The 18,370-nt window shown below is 59.1% G+C and overlaps 1 protein-coding gene across 8 annotated transcripts in view; it reads left to right on the plus strand.

Annotated features, from left to right (window-relative positions):
• The window catches only part of SMARCA4 (SWI/SNF related BAF chromatin remodeling complex subunit ATPase 4), an 80,598-nt gene that overhangs the window by 43,703 nt on the left and 18,525 nt on the right, over positions 1-18,370 (plus strand). For 3 of the 8 annotated variants that reach the window (XM_075547171.1, XM_075547165.1, XM_075547156.1), the window contains exons 17-29: positions 2,984-3,050; positions 3,687-3,797; positions 5,548-5,790; positions 7,829-7,942; positions 8,472-8,579; positions 9,513-9,599; positions 10,084-10,130; positions 11,250-11,416; positions 13,155-13,318; positions 15,711-15,938; positions 16,198-16,296; positions 16,547-16,624; positions 17,290-17,507. In XM_075547171.1, coding sequence (XP_075403286.1) covers positions 2,984-3,050; positions 3,687-3,797; positions 5,548-5,790; positions 7,829-7,942; positions 8,472-8,579; positions 9,513-9,599; positions 10,084-10,130; positions 11,250-11,416; positions 13,155-13,318; positions 15,711-15,938; positions 16,198-16,296; positions 16,547-16,624; positions 17,290-17,507 — 1,731 coding nt within the window. Of the gene's footprint in view, positions 1-2,983; positions 3,051-3,686; positions 3,798-5,547; positions 5,791-7,828; positions 7,943-8,471; positions 8,580-9,512; positions 9,600-10,083; positions 10,131-11,249; positions 11,417-13,154; positions 13,319-15,710; positions 15,939-16,197; positions 16,297-16,546; positions 16,625-17,289; positions 17,509-18,370 lie in introns of all 8 variants that reach the window. The other 5 variants (XM_075547192.1, XM_075547182.1, XM_075547200.1 and 2 more) reach the window with 3 other exon arrangements.

Consider the following 18,370-nt stretch of genomic DNA (forward strand, 5'->3'; position numbering starts at 1 on the left):
ATGCTCTACTCCCGAACCTTCTTTCTTGATGGTGGTGGGATTCCCCCTGCCCACTCTGAGGGGGCTCATTTTAAACTTTCACACTGAAAACATTCTCTGCCACCGAGTCCATACCGGCTCCTAGCAACCCTGTAGGACAGGTTAGACCTGTCCCTGTGAGTTTCTGAGACTGTGAATGGACATCAAAAGCCCGGTGCCTTCCCCAGGGGTTCTGGTGGTTTCAAACTGCCAACCTTGCAGATCACACGCAGCCCTCTGCACCATCAGGCCTCCTCTCCCCTTAAGTCATCTGCTTTTAAATGCAGTGGGATGGTAAACTGACCCGCTCCACATTAGGGACCCAGGCTCGCCTACATGAGCACCATGCAGCTTATTTACGTTATTAGCAAGCTATCCAACCTCCCGGATGGGCCAAGACACCACCTAATTGCATAGTTCCACCTAGCGGAGCTATGACTGGCTCTCACTGCCATCGGATCAATTCCAACTGATAGCCACCTGATAGGGCAGAGTCAAGGTGCCCCTTTGTGTGTTGGAAAGGATGACTACAGGACTACAAAGCCCTGTCTCTCCCCCAGGGAGGGAGGGACGTGTGCTTTTGAACAGCCCAGTGCACAGACCACCATGCCACCTGGCCCTCTGAGAGGCTCGAGGACAAGCCACCTTCCCACCACACCTTGTCTGGGCTGTGTGCCCTCAGCAGGGCCAGAGCCCTTGGTGTGGGCTTTGGCCGCTGAAGCAGTATACAGTTCCTGCTTTCCCCTTTCTGCCCTGTGCTTTTTGGGGAAAGGTCACTCACTCGGCGAGGATTACGGTCCTCCTCCGTAAGGGAGGAACTGCTACAGCATTTAGAACTCTTCTCTGCGGGAGAGCTTGTCTCTTCCCCCCACGTACTCATGTAATTGTTGGCACACGGTGCGTATTCGTCGTGCTCTTTGGGTTGACCGTAGCATTGCTGTGTTTGTGTTGTGTCTCAGCCCCCTTCAGCATTGGCTGCCAGGAGCACTTCAGTTCACTGCCCAGTCTCTTTGGTGTGCTCCCATCATAGCAGGGGTTTGGGGTGAGCGTGTCCTATCTTCCTGCACTAAAAGACACCCCCGGCTCATCTTGGTTTCTCTAGCTGGCAGTACCTCAGAGTCAAGATGTGGGCATGAGGTGTGGTCACCGCTCTGGGCCTTCTCTACAGAGGGGAGCGCATGTGTGTACGCAAACCCACGTGTACATCCACCTGTGACGTGAGTTTGTGTCTGGCTGTCTGTCCACATTAGTTGCCACGATCTGATTTTGGTGACCTTGTTCAGCGGTGGCGCTGTCCCCCAGGGGTTTCCTGGGCTGTCACCATTCTGGCTGCTGACCACCAGCTCCTGCTCCCTTAGCGCTGAGAGGGGGATTGAGCCACTCACCTGTCAGGTCTCGGCCGAGCACTTGACCATTGTGCCACCAGAGCACCTTCTATATTAAGTTAAAACCCATATTCTGACTCACGTGGACCCTGCAGGGCAGGCTGAGATCTTTACCGGAACAGACTGCCTCAGCTTTCTCCCACAGGCTGGTTGAAACTGCTGGCCTTTTGGTTAGAAGCCCAACACTTAATTCACTGCACCCTCGGCCAGCAGGCTTCCATGCTGATGTCTCCTTTGAGGCTGGAATCTAGCCTCGCACCGCCCTTCCGGTGTCAGTACGCCATGTTCACCGAGGCCCACCTTCTTCCTCAGCGGGATGCCTGGCTCCAGCCCCTCCATCCCAGGATGCCTGTGCAGACTGCTGTCACACCAGCGTCCAGGGCGTGTGGGTTTGTCTGCAGCTTCACCATTTCCAGGACGCACTCCATTTCCAAAGGGAGTGAGGCCTGCTCCTGCCCCCCCACCGTCCAACCTGGCCTTTCGCTGGCTCAGCATGGCATCTCCTCAGCCAGAGGAGCTCCTCCAACCCACCTGCCCCCTAGTCTCTGCCTCCCGGCTCTCCCTGAGCCGCCCCACCGGGAAAGGGAGCCTTTGTCTACATGGCATAGAAGCAGGAGTGCTGCCACTCTCGGGCGCTAACAGGAAGTTGTCCTCTACGCCTGGCCTCGCCCTGCTAGCCCCTCGTGCAGTCTGGCCATCTCAGGATGGGTGCCCTCCTCCCAGCCCCCTTAGAGAGCTTTCTTAGCTTGCACCACAGCCGACTGAGCTGGCCTTGTCACTGTCCGCCTGGCTGGCTGAGGCCACAGGGAGGCCTGCTAGTGGGCGTGTGGCGCTCAGGTGAGCTCAGCATGGCCTGCTGTGGGGAGGATCTGGGTGAGGCCTGAGCCAGATTTCTGAGGGGCCTCCACCCACTGACTTGGCACCACTCTTACCCAGTCCACCCACTGTGAACCCTGGGGCTCCCGCCTCCTGCTCGCCACCCACACCACATCCCACACTCCTGAGCCACCACCCTCTGCCGCCGTGCGGCACAACCCAGTCCGCGCCCCAGCCCAGCTCATCTCCCCTGCTCGCTCTGGGCACATTGGTCAGCACCTCTCAGTGCCTGCATTTTTGTCCTGAGGAAACGGAAAGAAGCTTTAGCCCTTTCCGTACTTGCTCCTCAGTCTCTGTGACCCAGTGGTTAACCTGCAGTGAGGACCTGGGTTTGGTGGTCACAGTGTGTTCTCAAGCTGATGACAGGACCCGTCTCCAAAGCCCCTCCCTGGGTCTGACCCTGTCCAACTGGCTGTCCCTGCCCCAGTCAGTGCAGGCATCCCTGAGCCTAGAAGCAGGGTTGCTGGGCCCACCTCCTCATCTCTGTGTGCCCTGACACCCCCTTGGTACTCCTCCAACTCCCACAGCCCCGCTGAGGCAGGGCTCCCAGGGTTCTCGCTGGCTCTCCTTCCTGTGTGTTGCTGGCCGTGGGGACAGCCCACCCTCCTGCCTGCCCGGAAGTGGCCTCTTGGTTGGCAGCGCTGCTCCCCGGCCGGCTGTTGGTGAGTGCAGGGAACTTACTTTCCTGTCCTTGTTCCCGCCAGGACACTCTCAAACTGGGCGTACGAATTTGACAAGTGGGCCCCCTCTGTGGTGAAGGTGTCCTACAAGGTAGGTCACAGATGCTTTCTCCCGTTGACGCTCACGCAGGCCTGGGGTCCCTCGTGTATTTGGAGTGAGTGTTGCTTTCAGCGTGAAGGGTGGGGGCTCAGCTGCGCAGCACCTGCAAAGGCCAGCCCACAGCCACCAGTGGGGAGGAGGGGTTAGCGGTGCTGGCTCCGCTGTACTGGGGCCCAGGACCCACGCAGTGTCATGTCACTTCGCGCCTGTTACGGGAGGACAGCGAGTGTCCAGGCAGAGAGGACAAGCGGGCGTGGGCCCAGAGAGGAGGGGAAGCATGATGAATTTGAGGAGGCAAGCGTAGTCAGATTTCAGGAGAGTTGAACCCTGGGACCTGGGCCAGAGGGCAGAGGAGCCGGGAGGGACCTTCAGTGGTACCACTGGTCTCCGGCCCTGGGCTTGAGAAAGACACCTGGGCGGAGGAGGGCAGCTGGCTGGGAAACTGGCACAGCTCCGTGGCCCAAGCGCTGGTCTCCCGCCCTGTGTCTGAAGCCTCTCCTGTGTGCTGGCTGGCCACGCTCTTGTCTCCCTCCCCTGCGTTGAAGCCCATAGGCCCTACCCTGAATCCTCACCCCACCCCCCGCGTCCTGGTTGCTCCCTGAGCCCGTGCCTGTCTCCCCCTTGCAGGGCTCTCCGGCAGCACGACGGGCTTTTGTCCCTCAGCTCCGCAGCGGGAAGTTCAATGTCTTGCTGACGACGTACGAGTACATCATCAAGGATAAGCACATCCTTGCCAAGGTAGCGTGTGCTGTGTCATCAGTGCTGGGCGCCCGGCGACCTGGGCGGGGCGGGAGAGCAGCCCTGCAGGGTTTTCTCTGCTGTCCTTGTCACAGATACAGATGGCCACGCCTGTTTCCTCTGTGGGGCTGGGTGGACTTGAATCACCAGCCTATTGGTTGTCAGCCAGGCTTGAGTCGTTGGTGCTGCCCGTGGGCCTCATCGGCCATGGTTGGCGTGCACATGTCACAGTACCCATCTTCTGCAAAGCATCTTTAAGCCTCTCATGTGCCCACGTGTGTCAAAGCGTAGTTGCTGTGTGGGAAAGACCCCTGCCGGTCAGAGGCACTCATGTCCATGCTGGCCTTGGCTCTGGCTCTCCATCGTCTCCACCTGTCTCACATGGCCTTGACTGCCCTGCTCCTCTGGGGCTGTGCCATTACCGCAGGCCGCCCAAAGCAGCAAGCCCAGGAGCTGTGCAGTGCGCCTCGGGGGAGCACAGGGAACCTGACACTGGAGGAGCGCCCGTGAGGTGTCATCGTGAGATCAGTCTGTCCCGTTTAGCAGCCCCCCTTCCGTGAGCTGCGCTCAAGCCTTGACGCAGAAGCAGAGATGAAGCCGACAGCAGTCCTGGCTCATTGCCTGGTGTGGGCGATAGTGGGGCTCCCCTAGCCTCCACTGCATCAGTGGGCGGGATGCCAGCGACTGGAGGCATTGGCCACACAGGTCCTCAGTGCAGCCCGAGCCTCCCTGCTGAGGACAGAGGGCGTCCTCACTCACAGGGTTCAGTACTCGACTGCTAGCAGCAAGGTTGGTGGTTCAAACCCACCAGCTCCTCTACTGGGTCCGTAAAGATCCTAGCCCGGCAACCCGGGGAGCGTTCCCTGCAACCTGCGGGGCTCTGAGACAGAATCAGCTTGGTGGTGGCAGGGGCCCAGTGATAAAACAGACCTGGGGCAGGCATCCCCCTCCAGCCTGTCAGCCTTGTGCAACTCCAGCAGCAGCTCTGTCATCATGACTCTACAGGGGGACACCTGTGGTCCATGGCTACCGCCTGGGCTCTATGGACGCCTTCATCAGGGAGATGCGAGTGGTCACACCAAGCCCTTGCCAGGCTGTTGTGGCCACGCAGCAGATCCTAAGCCAGATTCACACACACACACGGCCATCCACGGGCTCTGGAGTGTGGAGGGCGAGTGTGCTGGCCTCGGGGTACAGGAGCTCCCTGCTGTGCCAGACCAAACCCCCTGCCCTCCTTCCAGTGGACCCTAGTCAGCAAGGCGAGTGGTTAGGACATTTTCTATGCTGGCTGAGCCTGGAGCCACTGGGTGGCACAGGTGGATAAGTCTTCATTAAGTGACTCGACTGACTCTTGATATCCACCGGAGGTGCCTAGAAGGATGGTCTGGTGACCTGCTTCCCAAAGTCACAGCCATGAGCACGAGCACAGGTCTCCGACGCACCTGGGCTCGCCCCGCGTCAGCATTGGCTTGATGGTGCTGGTGGTACTGAGACAGCCTAGCCCCGAACCTCCCACACCTTTGCTTTACCTACCTAACTGTGTCACAGCTCTGTGTCATTGCCTGTGCGTCCACATTGGCACCCTTCTTGACGGATGGGGCTGCCACCACACTACCTATTTGGCTAATGGTTGGTGACGCATCACTGTGCCCAGTCTGTAGCTGGTGTCTCTAAGGGCGTCTTTCTCCCTCAGAGCCGGAGGGGCGCCGCTTGGCCTCTCCTGCCCTGACCGGCCTGCTCATGACTGCAGATCCGCTGGAAGTATATGATTGTCGACGAAGGCCACCGCATGAAGAACCACCACTGCAAGCTGACCCAGGTCCTCAACACGCACTACGTGGCCCCCCGCCGCCTGCTGCTGACGGGCACACCGCTGCAGAACAAGCTCCCCGAGCTCTGGGCACTGCTCAACTTCCTGCTGCCCACCATCTTCAAGAGCTGCAGCACCTTCGAGCAGTGGTTCAACGCCCCCTTTGCCATGACCGGAGAGAAGGTGCGTGTGTGCCGGCCAGCTGACCCCAGAGCAGAGGGGCCGGGACCCGAGTGAGGCGTCCCAGAGGGAGCTGCGCTCACATGCACGGTCGTGGGATATAGTGGTGGAAGGGACCCCTGGAGCTGGAAGAGCTGCCAGGTGGCTTGAGGAACAACAGCTGAGGGGCAAGTGCAGCGGGCAGCTCGGGGATCAGCAGCCTATCTGGCCCCCAGCGAGTCTAGGGCCACCCCACAGCAGCCAGGGGCTTGGGAGGTTTCATGAAAGAAAGCAGCGTGACCAGGTGTGTTACTTATTTTCTTAAGTTTGTTTTTTTAATGAAGGTATCTCACGAGGCTTGGGGTGAAAGTTTACATAACAAGCCAGGTTTCCGTGTAACAGTTCCGTGCGATCTGTTCAGTAGCATGGGCTACATCTGTCACAGCGCATCAGCTTCCTCATGGTTTCTGTTCTGGATGTTCCCTTCCCAGGAATGGCCTCTTTCTGACCTCCCCCTTGAGTCAGTGCTGACCATTAGGTCACGTGGAGGTGCTCGGGGGTGATACTGTTTGTTTCACAGGCCTGCCTGCTACTTAGCTCAAAGATGGCTTCACACGATGGTTTTGGGTCAAGGGTTACCTTGTCTGTGTCTTGGGGTGATTGTCTCAGGGTGCCCTCCAGTCCCAGCCGGTCCGCCAAGGCCGGACCCGGGGAGAATTAGAGTTCTGGTACCCATTATGCTCCCATGTTGCTGATCAGAGTGCTGTGTTTGGCCTCTGGGTCGTGATGGCTCTGTGGCTACAAGGGGGCATCAGTTTGAGCACTCCACATCCACAGTGAAGCACTGAGTCTCAGGGCCCAGACCTGCATGTGGACAAGCCGCTTGAGCCAGCCTGGGCACAGGCATGGGGCAGCTCCCTGCCCACTAGGGCCCACGTCCCAGGTCTCCTTAGAGCTAGGACCACGCCATGTGCGTGGTGATGGGGCAGGGAGCCACAGCAACGCTGAGGTCCCCGTCCTCTCAGTAGAGCTGGGAGCAGACGCTCAGGTGTCTGGGTTGAGAGTTAAGTCAAAGCTCCCTCCGCCTAGTGATTAACGGGCAGGGCGAAATGGAGAGCCCGGAAACAGCCCAGAACCAAGCTCAGCGCGGTGACTCAGATCGCAGCCAGACAGGAGACAGGCTCATGAGGTGAACAAAACAGGGAGATGTGCACTCTCATCAGCCCTGGTGCCACAGTGGGTTAAGTGCTGAGAGATGGGTGGTCTCTGTAACCCTGAGGGTCAGCTCTACCCTCCAGGGTGCTATGAGCCACCCCGAGAGCAACAACCCCCGGGGTTGGCAGGGACAGGAAAGGGGACAAATGGAGATGGGAAACTGGGAGGAAGTTGAGAGGACGGTTGCATTGTGGGGATTGCTGTCAGTCACACACCCACGAAAAACCACGTGAACGGTTGCATGGAAAGTCAGTTTGCCGTAGGAACTGTCACCCGATCAAAAGCTAGGGACAGAGAGAAAGAGAATCGACCAGGGTGAAGGAAGTTTAGGCATGGCCTGTCTTTTCCTCACTTTGTTGCTTCCGACTTTAATTCCTTCCTGAGCACTGGCAGGCGCCTGGAAGCAGTGTTTCTTTTAGTGCCTGGCCCGGGCTGTGAAAGGACAGTGAGTCCAGGCCCCCTGAGCAGCCCTAACAGACTCCTGCTTTAGCAAAGTGGGGCCCCTTCGTCTCATGGGGTCTCACGTTAGTGGGTGCTGTGGCAGAGCCAGAGAGCTAAGGTTTCTCTATGTGGGGACGTGTGTTGCTGTGCATGCGTGGGTCTTGTGGGTTGGACACGCAGTCCATGAGTCTCCATGACCTTAGCCCCACATCCCTATGGTTCCCTGTGAGGGTCCCAGCCTTGTCTGTTTCTCACAGAAAACTGATTTCCCAGGCGCCCTCATATCATATAGAGCCTGAACTGAGTCTACACAGTGATCTGGGGGTCCACCCCTCCTGCTCACGACTAGGTGGGGTCCCCTCCCTGACAGTGATGGGTTGGTTTGTGTGTCTGGTGGGCATGGCAGGTGGACCTGAATGAAGAGGAGACCATTCTGATCATCCGTCGTCTCCACAAAGTGCTGCGGCCCTTCCTGCTCCGGCGGCTCAAGAAGGAGGTTGAGGCCCAGTTGCCGGAAAAGGTAGGGGAAGAGCTGCAGGGCCTTCTTGCCTCGGTGGGTGCGGGTGGTCTTGGGCCCAGGCCTCAGCTGGTCTCAGCCCTCTGGAGTGGCTCAGCTAGCAGGTGGGGACTCTCACCCAACCTGTGTGTGGATGGAGGGCGGGCTTAGGGCCACTTCTTGTCAGCTGGTCAGAAGCCTGTTTAGGTCTTGCCCAACCATGTCAGGAGGAGCTGGAGGCTCAGGCCCACAATGACAGCTCTGGGTTCTTGTGACTGCTGCCGTCTAGCCATCAGACCCAGCCCCCAGCGTAGCTGGCAGGGTCCCTCCCTCATTCCCTGGGCAGCACCTGGAGCCCCTGGCCACAGCCATGCCTTTAGTCCCTGCCCTGTTTCCTGGCAAGCTGCCTTCCTCTGCCCTGAGGACCTGTCCCAGCCCGTCTGTCCTCGCTGTCCCTGGTGCCCCCATCAGAGTGTACACCCCAGGGTCACGGCCAGCTGGGAGCTCAGCCGTGGTGGTCTCAGCCCAGTGACAGTGACCATCTGGTCCATAGGTGGAATACGTCATCAAGTGCGACATGTCTGCACTGCAGCGTGTCCTCTACCGGCACATGCAGGCCAAAGGGGTGCTCCTGACTGACGGCTCTGAGAAAGACAAGAAGGTGCGTGTTCCCGGCACTCGCTGCCTATTGCCCTTTGGATCGAGACTCCCAAACAACCATGGCCACCAAGTTGGTCCCAGCTCCCAGGACGTTACTGGACGGTGTCCCCAGGCTGGGTCTGTGGGGAGCAGAGCAGACCACGTGTCTTACTGCCGAGCACTTGTGGCCTTACAGTTAGCACTCGGCTGCTTATCCACCAGGGCTCCTCGGTGGGATCCCAGGGACGTTGTAATGGCTGCGCTTTTCAGCATATCTGGGTTGGCAGGACCAGTGGGTGCAGCTGCAGAGCAAGGGTTAGTGACCCATTGGGGGCTCCTTCGATTGAGCTGCTGTCTAGTAGCCTCTTGTTGGCAGGGGCTTGAGTCATGGTGAGAGTGGGTATTGCAGGGAGCCCACCTTCCCAGCTGTGAATGAGCTTCCTGCACAGCGCTGCCCCTCAGCCCCTCTGTCTTCCTGTTTTTAAGCAAATTGGAGCAGGGCTTATAGTGGAGAGGATGGGGACAGGCAGGCTGCTGCCTTTGGGGTCTGACTGCCCAGCACCCCTTCACCAGAAGTGGAAGTGCTCTCCTCCTGGGAACCTCCGCAGCCCCCTCCCTGAAGAATCCTAGCAGTGTATTTACTGGGTGACCTCCAGGCCACCGCACCACCCTGCAGCCTTTGCCACGATGCTTGAGACACAGCTGGCACTTCCACGACTATGGCCTGGCTTCAGCTCCTCTCCAGTCCTGTTTTTGTCCCACTGTCTGTCTTCCCCTTTGTGACCCCCAAGATGAGCTCTGAGCTTTGGAGGTTCCCAACAGCCACCTCCTCTCACCTGATGGCTCTGCCACAGCAGCCCCTTCCTCCCCGCCCACCTCCTGCTGCTTCCCTCCCTTCACTCCCCCCCCCACTCCAAAGACAAATCCTGAGGGACCCTCTCTCCTGCCTCGGCAGGGCAAAGGGGGCACCAAGACCTTGATGAACACCATCATGCAGCTGCGGAAGATCTGCAACCACCCCTACATGTTCCAGCACATCGAGGTGAGGCAGCCTGACCTCGCCTGCTGGGGCTCAGCTTCCCTGTCTCTGCTGATACCCGCCCTGTGGTTAAGAATCTGGCCTGTCAGAAGCTCCCCCCTTTCAGCCGGGCTCCCCCCCACTTATCCCCCCAAGCAGAGGCTCCTGGGAAAAGTTTTCTCACCCACTGGCTGGAGCCGAGTCAGCTTTTCTAGGCACTAGCTCCTCCCGCTACGTGGCATAGTGGGTCCTGAGCCTGCGCACTGAGTGTAGCCCTGCTCCTCTGTGAAGCGTCTGCAAAGGGCACCAGCGTCCACACCTCTGACTGAGATTGATCTCTGCCCAGCTCAGAGGGGATGGTCTCCTCGTGCCCCCCTCGTTCCCTGGGGACCCCAAGGCAGTGGTACTGCAGCAAGCTGGCGGTCCGGGCGGTCGGGGTCGTGTGCTAGCCTGGGCTTCCGCCCTGTCAGCAGAAGGCCCGGCGCTGACCGGCTCTCCTTTGTTGCAGGAGTCCTTTTCCGAGCACCTTGGCTTCACTGGAGGCATCGTCCAGGGGTGAGACGTGGCCCTCGCGGGGAAGAGGGGCGGGCGCTGTCTGCGGTCCTCCGCTGCCTTTGCTGTGCTATTCGTGTTTGTCTGATGTCCCTGGTGGTTAGGAAATACAGACACCAAAAGACGAGCTTAAAAATCCCAATGAGGTTGAGCCCACCTACCCCTCGTAACTCGGAGCGGCAGAATTCCTGTGGTTTCTGGGCCTCTAGACCCCCAGCAGGGGAGGAGGCGCTCTGCAGATTAGCGCGGACGCCAGACAGCCTCGTCCCACCCCCTTGGGGCTTCTCACAGCCCGTCTTGTTGAGTGTAGCCCAGGCCTCTTCCACCCAAACCCACTGGCGTCTAGTAGATTCCGATTCGTAGTAACGCTGTATAAAGTCGTCACTGGGGCAGACCGTGTCTTTTCCACCCAAGGAGCCACGTGCGGGTTTGAATTGCCGTCCAACAGCACCCACAGGTCTTGCTTGGGCCCCCGTGGCTGGCTGCCCTTTAGATTGGCAGCCACCGCCTTTCCCCAGAGTCTCAGACCACTCCCAGCTTCAGAGTCCTGGAAAGAAAGGTTCTTAAGTCGTATTTGGTAACACTGCTCATGTGATGGCGTCTCAGGCCTGGGCTCAAGTCACCAACGCCACTCCATCCCCAGCCTCAGAGGTGTCGGCTGGAGTGGCCCTGCACCGCCATGCGTGGGCGCCAATGGCAGGCTCCTTAACAAGGAGACAACAGACCCTGGCCACGCCCCTGTCCCAGCACAGTTCCTCAGAGTGCTTCCTTCATCTCACAAGGCCCTAGCTGAACGGTCATTGCGTGGTCACCTGGGAGGTGCGCTTGACTCCTGAGTGGGTTTTTGCATTGCTGAGGCTTCACGTGAATCTGCACAAAACCACCAGCCACCCTGGCCACTGGTCCACCTGGAGATAAGCGGGGAGGGAGTGTGTGTGTGTGTGTGTGTGTGTGCGCGCGTGCGTGCGTTTCTGTCTGTCCGTCTGTCCCAAGGCTGTGCTGTAATCTATTCCATCTGGAGACAAGCTGTCATGGTGTGTTTCCATCCATCCATCTGTCTCTCCGTCCGTCCATCCCAAGGCTAAGCTATAAAATTATTCTTCCCACCCCTTCCTTCACCAGGTTGGACCTGTACCGAGCCTCAGGGAAATTTGAGCTCCTGGATAGGATTCTTCCCAAACTGCGGGCGACCAACCACAAGGTGCTGCTGTTCTGTCAGATGACCTCCCTCATGACCATCATGGAGGACTACTTCGCTTACCGCGGCTTCAAGTACCTCCGGCTTGACGGTGAGTGTGACCGGCGGCAGGTTTGGGATGGGGGTGGTGGTCGGGGTGAGGCCCATGGACCCCAGTACCCAGTGGGGGTGGGCACAGTTGCACACTGAGCACTGAAGGGGGCCCTTAGAGGCACCGTGGCTAGTGCAGAGAACGCCCAGGGCCGTAAAGACAACTACTTCCCATAGCTGGAATCCGGATGGTGCCTGCTGCTTCACGCACAGCTGGATCTAGGAGCACAATGATGGGGTCTGGGGGGCACAATGGTTCTCTCAGCTCTCAGCTCCCTTCTCTTAATCTTGGTCCCATTTTAAAGGTCCCTCCACATGCTTGGTGTCCTGGCAGAAAGGCCACTGGTCTTTCCTGCTGAGGTCAGGGACTGGCTGGCCAGTGTCAGCAGCCAGGAACTGCAGTGGGCTTAGCTGTACAGGCCCTGTGGGCATTGAGAGCCCTTCAGGAGAAGTCTGGGAAGCTGAAGCTGCAGGGCGGGTGCAGAGGGCCCCAGAGAGCTAGCTCCTCAGTCCCTGAGGGAGTCATTGGCCCTGTCTGCCTCCCTCTCCCCTTAAATCAGGGCCCTGGAAAGGAAGGGACTGTGTGAGATGCCAACCAAATTGTCTTCAGCCTGTGACTGGCCAAGAAGGCCCAATGGAGGCTCTTCTTTGCCTTTGCGGGAGAATGTGCTGGGCTTCTAGAACAATGAGCTTGGGAACTGCTGGTCATTAAGGGTCAGTGGACTGTGTTCTACCCAATCTCTCATCCACCTTGAGGACAGTAACCACTTGTCTCTGACACAGGTGTGAGCGCCATAGAACCGTGTCTAACGCCACCCCCGACCCCCCACCCACTAGGGCCTCCTGCCCTGGCCTGGCCCCTGCCCTGCCCTTGTTCCAGCTGCTTCACACCTTACTCTGTCCCAGCCCCTCCCCTTGGAGGAGATCTGGCATTTGGGAATGTTTGTCCTGCCCCCTACACTGTTGTCTGCCCAGTTTTCCCATTTCACTTTGAGGACAGGGTCTGTTAGCTGTGACCTTCACAGCCCCAGAGCCTCGTGTGGCAACTGGCCCGCCTCCCAGGTCAGAGTGCTGAGGAGTTGAGGGCCCCTCCAGCATCTCCCCCTCCACAGTGGACAGGTGAAGGCGCAGGGCTGGCTATGGGGACAGCAGTGCTGACCCACCAGGCCCCAGGGTGAGCAGCACCTTGGAAGCCTTTGTCCCTTGATCACTGACAGGAATTCCTACACTTGCTGGGGACACTGGTCTGAGCTGACTGCTAGCCAGGTGCTCAGTTGTCCCTCTGGCAAGTGTCCCTGAGAGCCAGATGCCCCTCCCACTCCTCCCTCAGAGTTTCTAGGTGTCAGACGAGGAAGCAGCCTGCCTCATTTGAAAGTGGTCGTTTTTTCCTTACCTCCTTCAGGAGGGACGCTGAGCTTCACGGCCTCAGCCGCTGTCTCTGGCTGTCTCTGGCTGTGCCCGGGAACAGAGCTGGACCGATGGACGGGCTCCGGGAGGCATTTTCAGGAGAGTAGTGGCAGTAGCAGCAATGATGGATGGCCACTGTGCCCTGGGCATGAGTACCAGTGTCTCCTGGCCTGGCGCTCTGCTGCTTGGCCCTGAGTGCCAGGGAGGTGGGGTGGCCTACAGTGTACAGTCAACCTGCCCCAGCCAGCGTGTCTCCATGGCAGTGGAGTGTCTCCTTGCCGCCATGCCAGTCCCAGGTCACCTACTGACTCCTCTCTCCCTGGGCATGGCAGGAACTACAAAGGCGGAGGACCGGGGCATGCTGCTGAAAACCTTCAATGAGCCCGGCTCCGAGTACTTCATCTTCCTGCTCAGCACCCGGGCCGGAGGGCTCGGCCTGAACCTCCAGTCAGCTGACACTGTGATCATTTTCGACAGTGACTGGAACCCCCACCAGGTAAAGGCCTGGGAGCCACACTCAGTTTTCCACCCTTTCCAGAAGAACCTTGCTGTTCCTGAGAACCACCTGATCCATCAGTTGGTTACAGCTACCATGGGTTGGGGGCACACCCCTCCAGGCCTGGTCTGTGTCCACGCCCAAATGCCCTCCCGCTGCTGCCTGTGTTACCTGGCGGTGCCATGCTCAGGGCTCCACACGAGTTGGTCGAGGACAGCCTGCCTCACTGGCCCTCCTTCTGTAGCTTTGTTGTTTCCAAGGTGATTCTTAAGAGAAAAACCAAATAGGACTCTCCCACTGATTTCCAAGCTCACCTTTTCAGAAGCCAGCGGCCAGGGCTTTCCCGGGAAGCCATGCTAGGTTTGCACTGCCAGCCTTCAGTGAGCCACCGAGTGCTTCGCCGTGGTGCCACCAGGCTCCACGTTAACATAGCCTTTTTTAAGGGAGCAGGTAACTCTCTCTTCTGCTTTGTTTCAAAGGGACATCTTCGTTCGTCGTTGTTGTTGTCATGGTGAAGGTGCCTTTCAGTGGTTCACACACATTTTGTTACCATCCCTGTAATGTGACATCACTCTTCCCACTTCCTCGATGTCCCTCCCAAGGTCATTCCTCCTCCTGTCCTAACCCTTCTGCATTTGTCCTTGGCCAGTGGCTGCCCCGTCAGTCTCGGGGTGGGGCATTGTTCCCTACAGACACCTCTGTGCTGCCATGGGGTGAGTTCAATTCCAGACCCGAAGCGCTCTCATTCTCTGTCAAAAGGAATCTCTTTTAACAGTAGTTTAGCAGTGGAGCTGAAAGAAGGTCCCGAGTCCTGGTCTCACCTGGGCCTCTGTGTTCCACATAAGCACGCCTCCTCCGTCCACTTCCTTTCTCTCTGGCCCCAGGCCTGGCATCAGCTGTGAGCTGTCCCCTGACATTCGACGTGCCCTATTGATAGCCATCTGGACACCCCCAGCAGTGTGTCCCTGTCCCTTGACGTGGACGCCCAGGTTGATACTATCTGAGCGTCCCCAGTGCCTCCACGTCCCTTGACACAGCACCCAGGTTGACAGCCGACTGGGCATGCCCAGTAGTGAGTGACTCCCTGCCCCTGAGGCGGGTGCCCAGGTTGACAGCTGGCACACTTGAGCAAGGATCCTGACAGGTCTCCTGACCTGGGTCCTTTTGACCCAACCCCGCACTAGCCAGCCCAGCAGCGTTGACATGTGCAGCCCACCTCCAGGGAGTGCACCTTTCCAGATCCTCCCACTCCTGTCCACAGCAACTCAAGCCCACGGGCTTGAATTGAGCCCAGCGCTCCGTGACCCTCTAGGACAGAGCAGCACTGCCACAGCTGTCTGCCACTGAGCTGCTGGCCGGGATCCAGCTGCTGACCTTTTGGTTCACAACCAAGCGTTAGAACCACGGCACCACCAACACTCCTTAACAGTAACTCGGTGCTCCCCCAAACCGGTTCTCCCCATCTCCTTCCCACCTACAGCGTTTCATTTCTGCGTGGTTGCCTCCTACATGTGAGTGAGGTCATTCAGCATGGGGCTCAGCTCAGCCTGACGTGCGTCCAGCCTGCGTTTCTCTACGGCTCCACTGAGCCCGGCGCATGTGTTGGCTGCATTGTGTTTGTCCTTCATGTGCTGGGCTTGTCGACCTCTTGCTGGTTTGCGTGGTGGCTCCGTGGTCAACTTCGGCCGTCCAGGGAGGCCTCAGAGGATGTCCAAGTGTGTCTCCCCAGGGCAAGGGACCTGCCTGTGCCCTAGCTTGGCCAGTATCACGGCTCAGCGCAGGCTTGGGCCCCTGCGGGGATCTGTCTCCTTACCCTGCTCCTTGACTAGGGCAGTGATGGGGGAGGCTGTCCTTCCCACCCCCAGGCACACCTGCATCCCCCAGAGCCTGCTCCGCTGCCCCTGTGGGCAGGACCTCAAGTTCAGAATCCTGTTGGAGCCTAGGTTGGATGTTGGGGTGGGGTCCGCTGTGTGCTGCACCCACCACTGGACTGGGTCCTCAGAGGCCAGCGCAGTTTCATGAGCGTGGTGGTCGCGAGGGAGGGGCTGCTCCTGTCCCCAGAATGAGTCCCAGGACTCAAAGGGGAGTGGCCGGCCGTGGCTGACGGGGGCTGGGCTGCTATCGTGGGCACTGCTGCTCTTTCTCCCAGCGTATCTGTCTGTTCCCAGCAAGGGGCAGAGAGACCCTCTTGAAGGAAAGTGTAGAGCCCTGGGGGCAAATGCAGGCGCAGGCTCCAGGCTGTGCCCGAAACAGCAGCTCCTTGGAGGGCATCTTGCAGTGGGTGGCTGGGGTAGACCCAAGCTCTGCTGAGATCTGGGCTTCCTCCTGGCCCCAGAAAGGCGCTAGACGGGGAGGTCAGACAGCAAAGACTGAGAGCTGCGTCCTCCCACAGGACCTGCAGGCGCAGGACCGTGCCCACCGCATCGGGCAGCAGAATGAGGTGCGCGTGCTCCGCCTCTGCACGGTCAACAGCGTGGAGGAGAAGATCCTGGCCGCCGCCAAGTACAAGCTCAACGTGGACCAGAAGGTGATCCAGGCGGGCATGTTCGACCAGAAGTCCTCGAGCCACGAGCGGCGGGCCTTCCTGCAGGCCATCCTGGAGCACGAGGAGCAGGACGAGGTGAGGGCCGCCCCCGCCCCCTCCCCGGCGTGAGTGGTGGATGCATGAGCGAGCGGCTTTCATTTTTGTTTTTGTACCTTTTTTGCACTCTTATTTTTTTTTTTTTTTTTGCATCCCTTTGGAGTAAAGGGAGTGTGGGCTGAACGGATCGAGGATGAGTACTTGTTTTTTCTTTGAAGTGGTTTTTTTTTTCCTGACCTGCTGGTGAAAGATGCCGGATTGACAGCCCTGGAGACTGAAGTCCTCTATTTATCCACAGAGCAGACACTGCAGCACGGGCAGCGGCAGTGCCAGCTTCGCCCACACTGCCCCTCCGCCAGCGGGCGTCAACCCCGACTTGGAGGAGCCACCTCTAAAGGTGAGAGGGGTAGTTCAGTCTCCATGCCCATTCAATCCTCGGCTTCTCGGCTGAGACGGCCAGCAAGGGGCCTGGGCCCACGGAGCGTGCGTGTGCGTGTGCGTGTGTGCTCTCGCTGCCAGGGTCCCCTCCGCCGCAGCCTGGCCGGGACCGCAGCCTCCTTTCCCAAGGACGCCGATGCTCGCCACCGAGCTCGGCCATCGCCCACCCCGGCACCCCACAGTCAAATTAAACGTCTGACGTCTTGTAGGAAGAAGACGAAGTGCCCGACGACGAAACCGTCAACCAAATGATTGCCCGGCACGAAGAGGAGTTTGACCTGTTCATGGTAAGCGTGCCTCTGGCCGGCCTGCTGTGGATGAGCCTTCCAGGCCTCGAGCACCCACCTGCCATGTCGGGGCAGATGGTCCCAGGCGGTTCTTGGAGCGATTTTATTGTCCCTCCAAGCACATGCACCCTTCCAACTGGGAGGGTGCAACCCACAGTCCCATTTTGGTGGTATGACCCTTAGGCTGGCCAGAACCGCCAACTGCCCGTCCTCCCTTTCAGAGGGACTCAGGGCTGCCGCAGCGAGGGCCCTGCACACACACCGGCTCCCGGCCGTGTCTGAGGTGTGACTGACACAGGGACCAGGTTGGGCACACTGCCCCTCCCTGCACACACACCGGCTCCCTGCCTCTGTCCAGGTGTAGAACTGGGACCAGGTTGGGCACACTGCCCGTCCCTGCTCTCCCCGCTGGGTCAGCAGCCCCTCTGACCTCGTGGCTCTCCCACTCACTTCGGCAGAGGGAGCAGCGCTCTCCCCAAACCCCTGTCTGATGGAGGCTGGCAGACAGCCAGGGCAGCCACCTTGGGGTCACAGGCTGCTCTTTACCTGGTGTGGCAGCGTGGTCCCCGCAGGTGGAAACTGTGTCTCGTCCCCACCCATGCCCCCTGGTTCGGCCTCTTGTTAACCTCACTCCCCTTTGCCCTTGTCCATTCTTGCCCATCTAGCGCATGGACCTGGACCGTAGGCGCGAGGAGGCCCGCAACCCGAAGCGGAAGCCGCGCCTGATGGAGGAGGACGAGCTGCCCTCGTGGATCATCAAGGACGACGCCGAGGTGGAGCGACTGACCTGTGAGGAGGAGGAGGAGAAGATGTTCGGCCGTGGCTCCCGCCACCGCAAGGAGGTGGACTACAGTGACTCTCTGACGGAGAAGCAGTGGCTCAAGGTACCAGGAGGGCTCTGCAGGGGGGGGGGGCTCTTCACTTGTGTGTGTCAGTGAGAGGAGTGACCCCTCCCTCGTTGAATCTCTGTGTTGGGGTCAGGTAACCCTTCTGGGGGCCACCTCATCCCCCGAGTGCCCAGGAGTGAGCTCCCTGCCCAGCCTTACAGCAGGACACATGGGGTTGTGGACCATTGTCCAGAGAGCTGTCCAGGGAGGCCTCTGCTTCACACCGACAAGCATGCAATTGGCAAACGAGTTATTTAGAATTTCCAAAATAAGTAAAACCTTACTGTTTTAGTCAAAGCAAACCCCACCCTGGCGTTTTTATAAAATGCCCTAAAGCAGCATAACCTGTTCAGTGCCACCCCAGGAATGGGCGAGCTGTAGCTAGTCTCTGTTGCCCTGCCGGGAGTTCCCCTCAGCTAGCGGCAGGCCCCTGGACTGCCCAGCGTCCCTCCCTGTTGCTCCAATACTCCAGCCTTGTGAGCTCACACTACTGGGCTGTGCACAGGCACGCCTGGGAGCCAGGCCAGCCCACTCTGTGCCCAGGCACTCAGCCTGCTTGAGCCAAACACACGAGGGACAAAGAAAAGGACCAGGTGAAGGGACGCAGCCTGCGGCACCCATAGGAACAGCATGCTGCAGTGTAGGCCCTGGGTGCCTATTAGCGTAAAGGAGCCTGCAGCAGAGGCCGGCTGCACTGGCCGTGTTTTTTGCAGCTTTACACACACCACGACACACGTGGCATGTGTGCACACAGCAAACCCACCGTGCTCGGGTTGATTCCAACTCAGCAGTACTGCAGGACAGTAGTGCTGCCCCCACATGGTTCCAAGACTGGAATCTCTCCCTCGGAGTGGCTGGT

The sequence above is a fragment of the Tenrec ecaudatus genome, chromosome 1 (genome assembly GCF_050624435.1).
Source record: "Tenrec ecaudatus isolate mTenEca1 chromosome 1, mTenEca1.hap1, whole genome shotgun sequence".
In the NCBI taxonomy this organism is placed as follows: domain Eukaryota; kingdom Metazoa; phylum Chordata; class Mammalia; order Afrosoricida; family Tenrecidae; genus Tenrec; species Tenrec ecaudatus.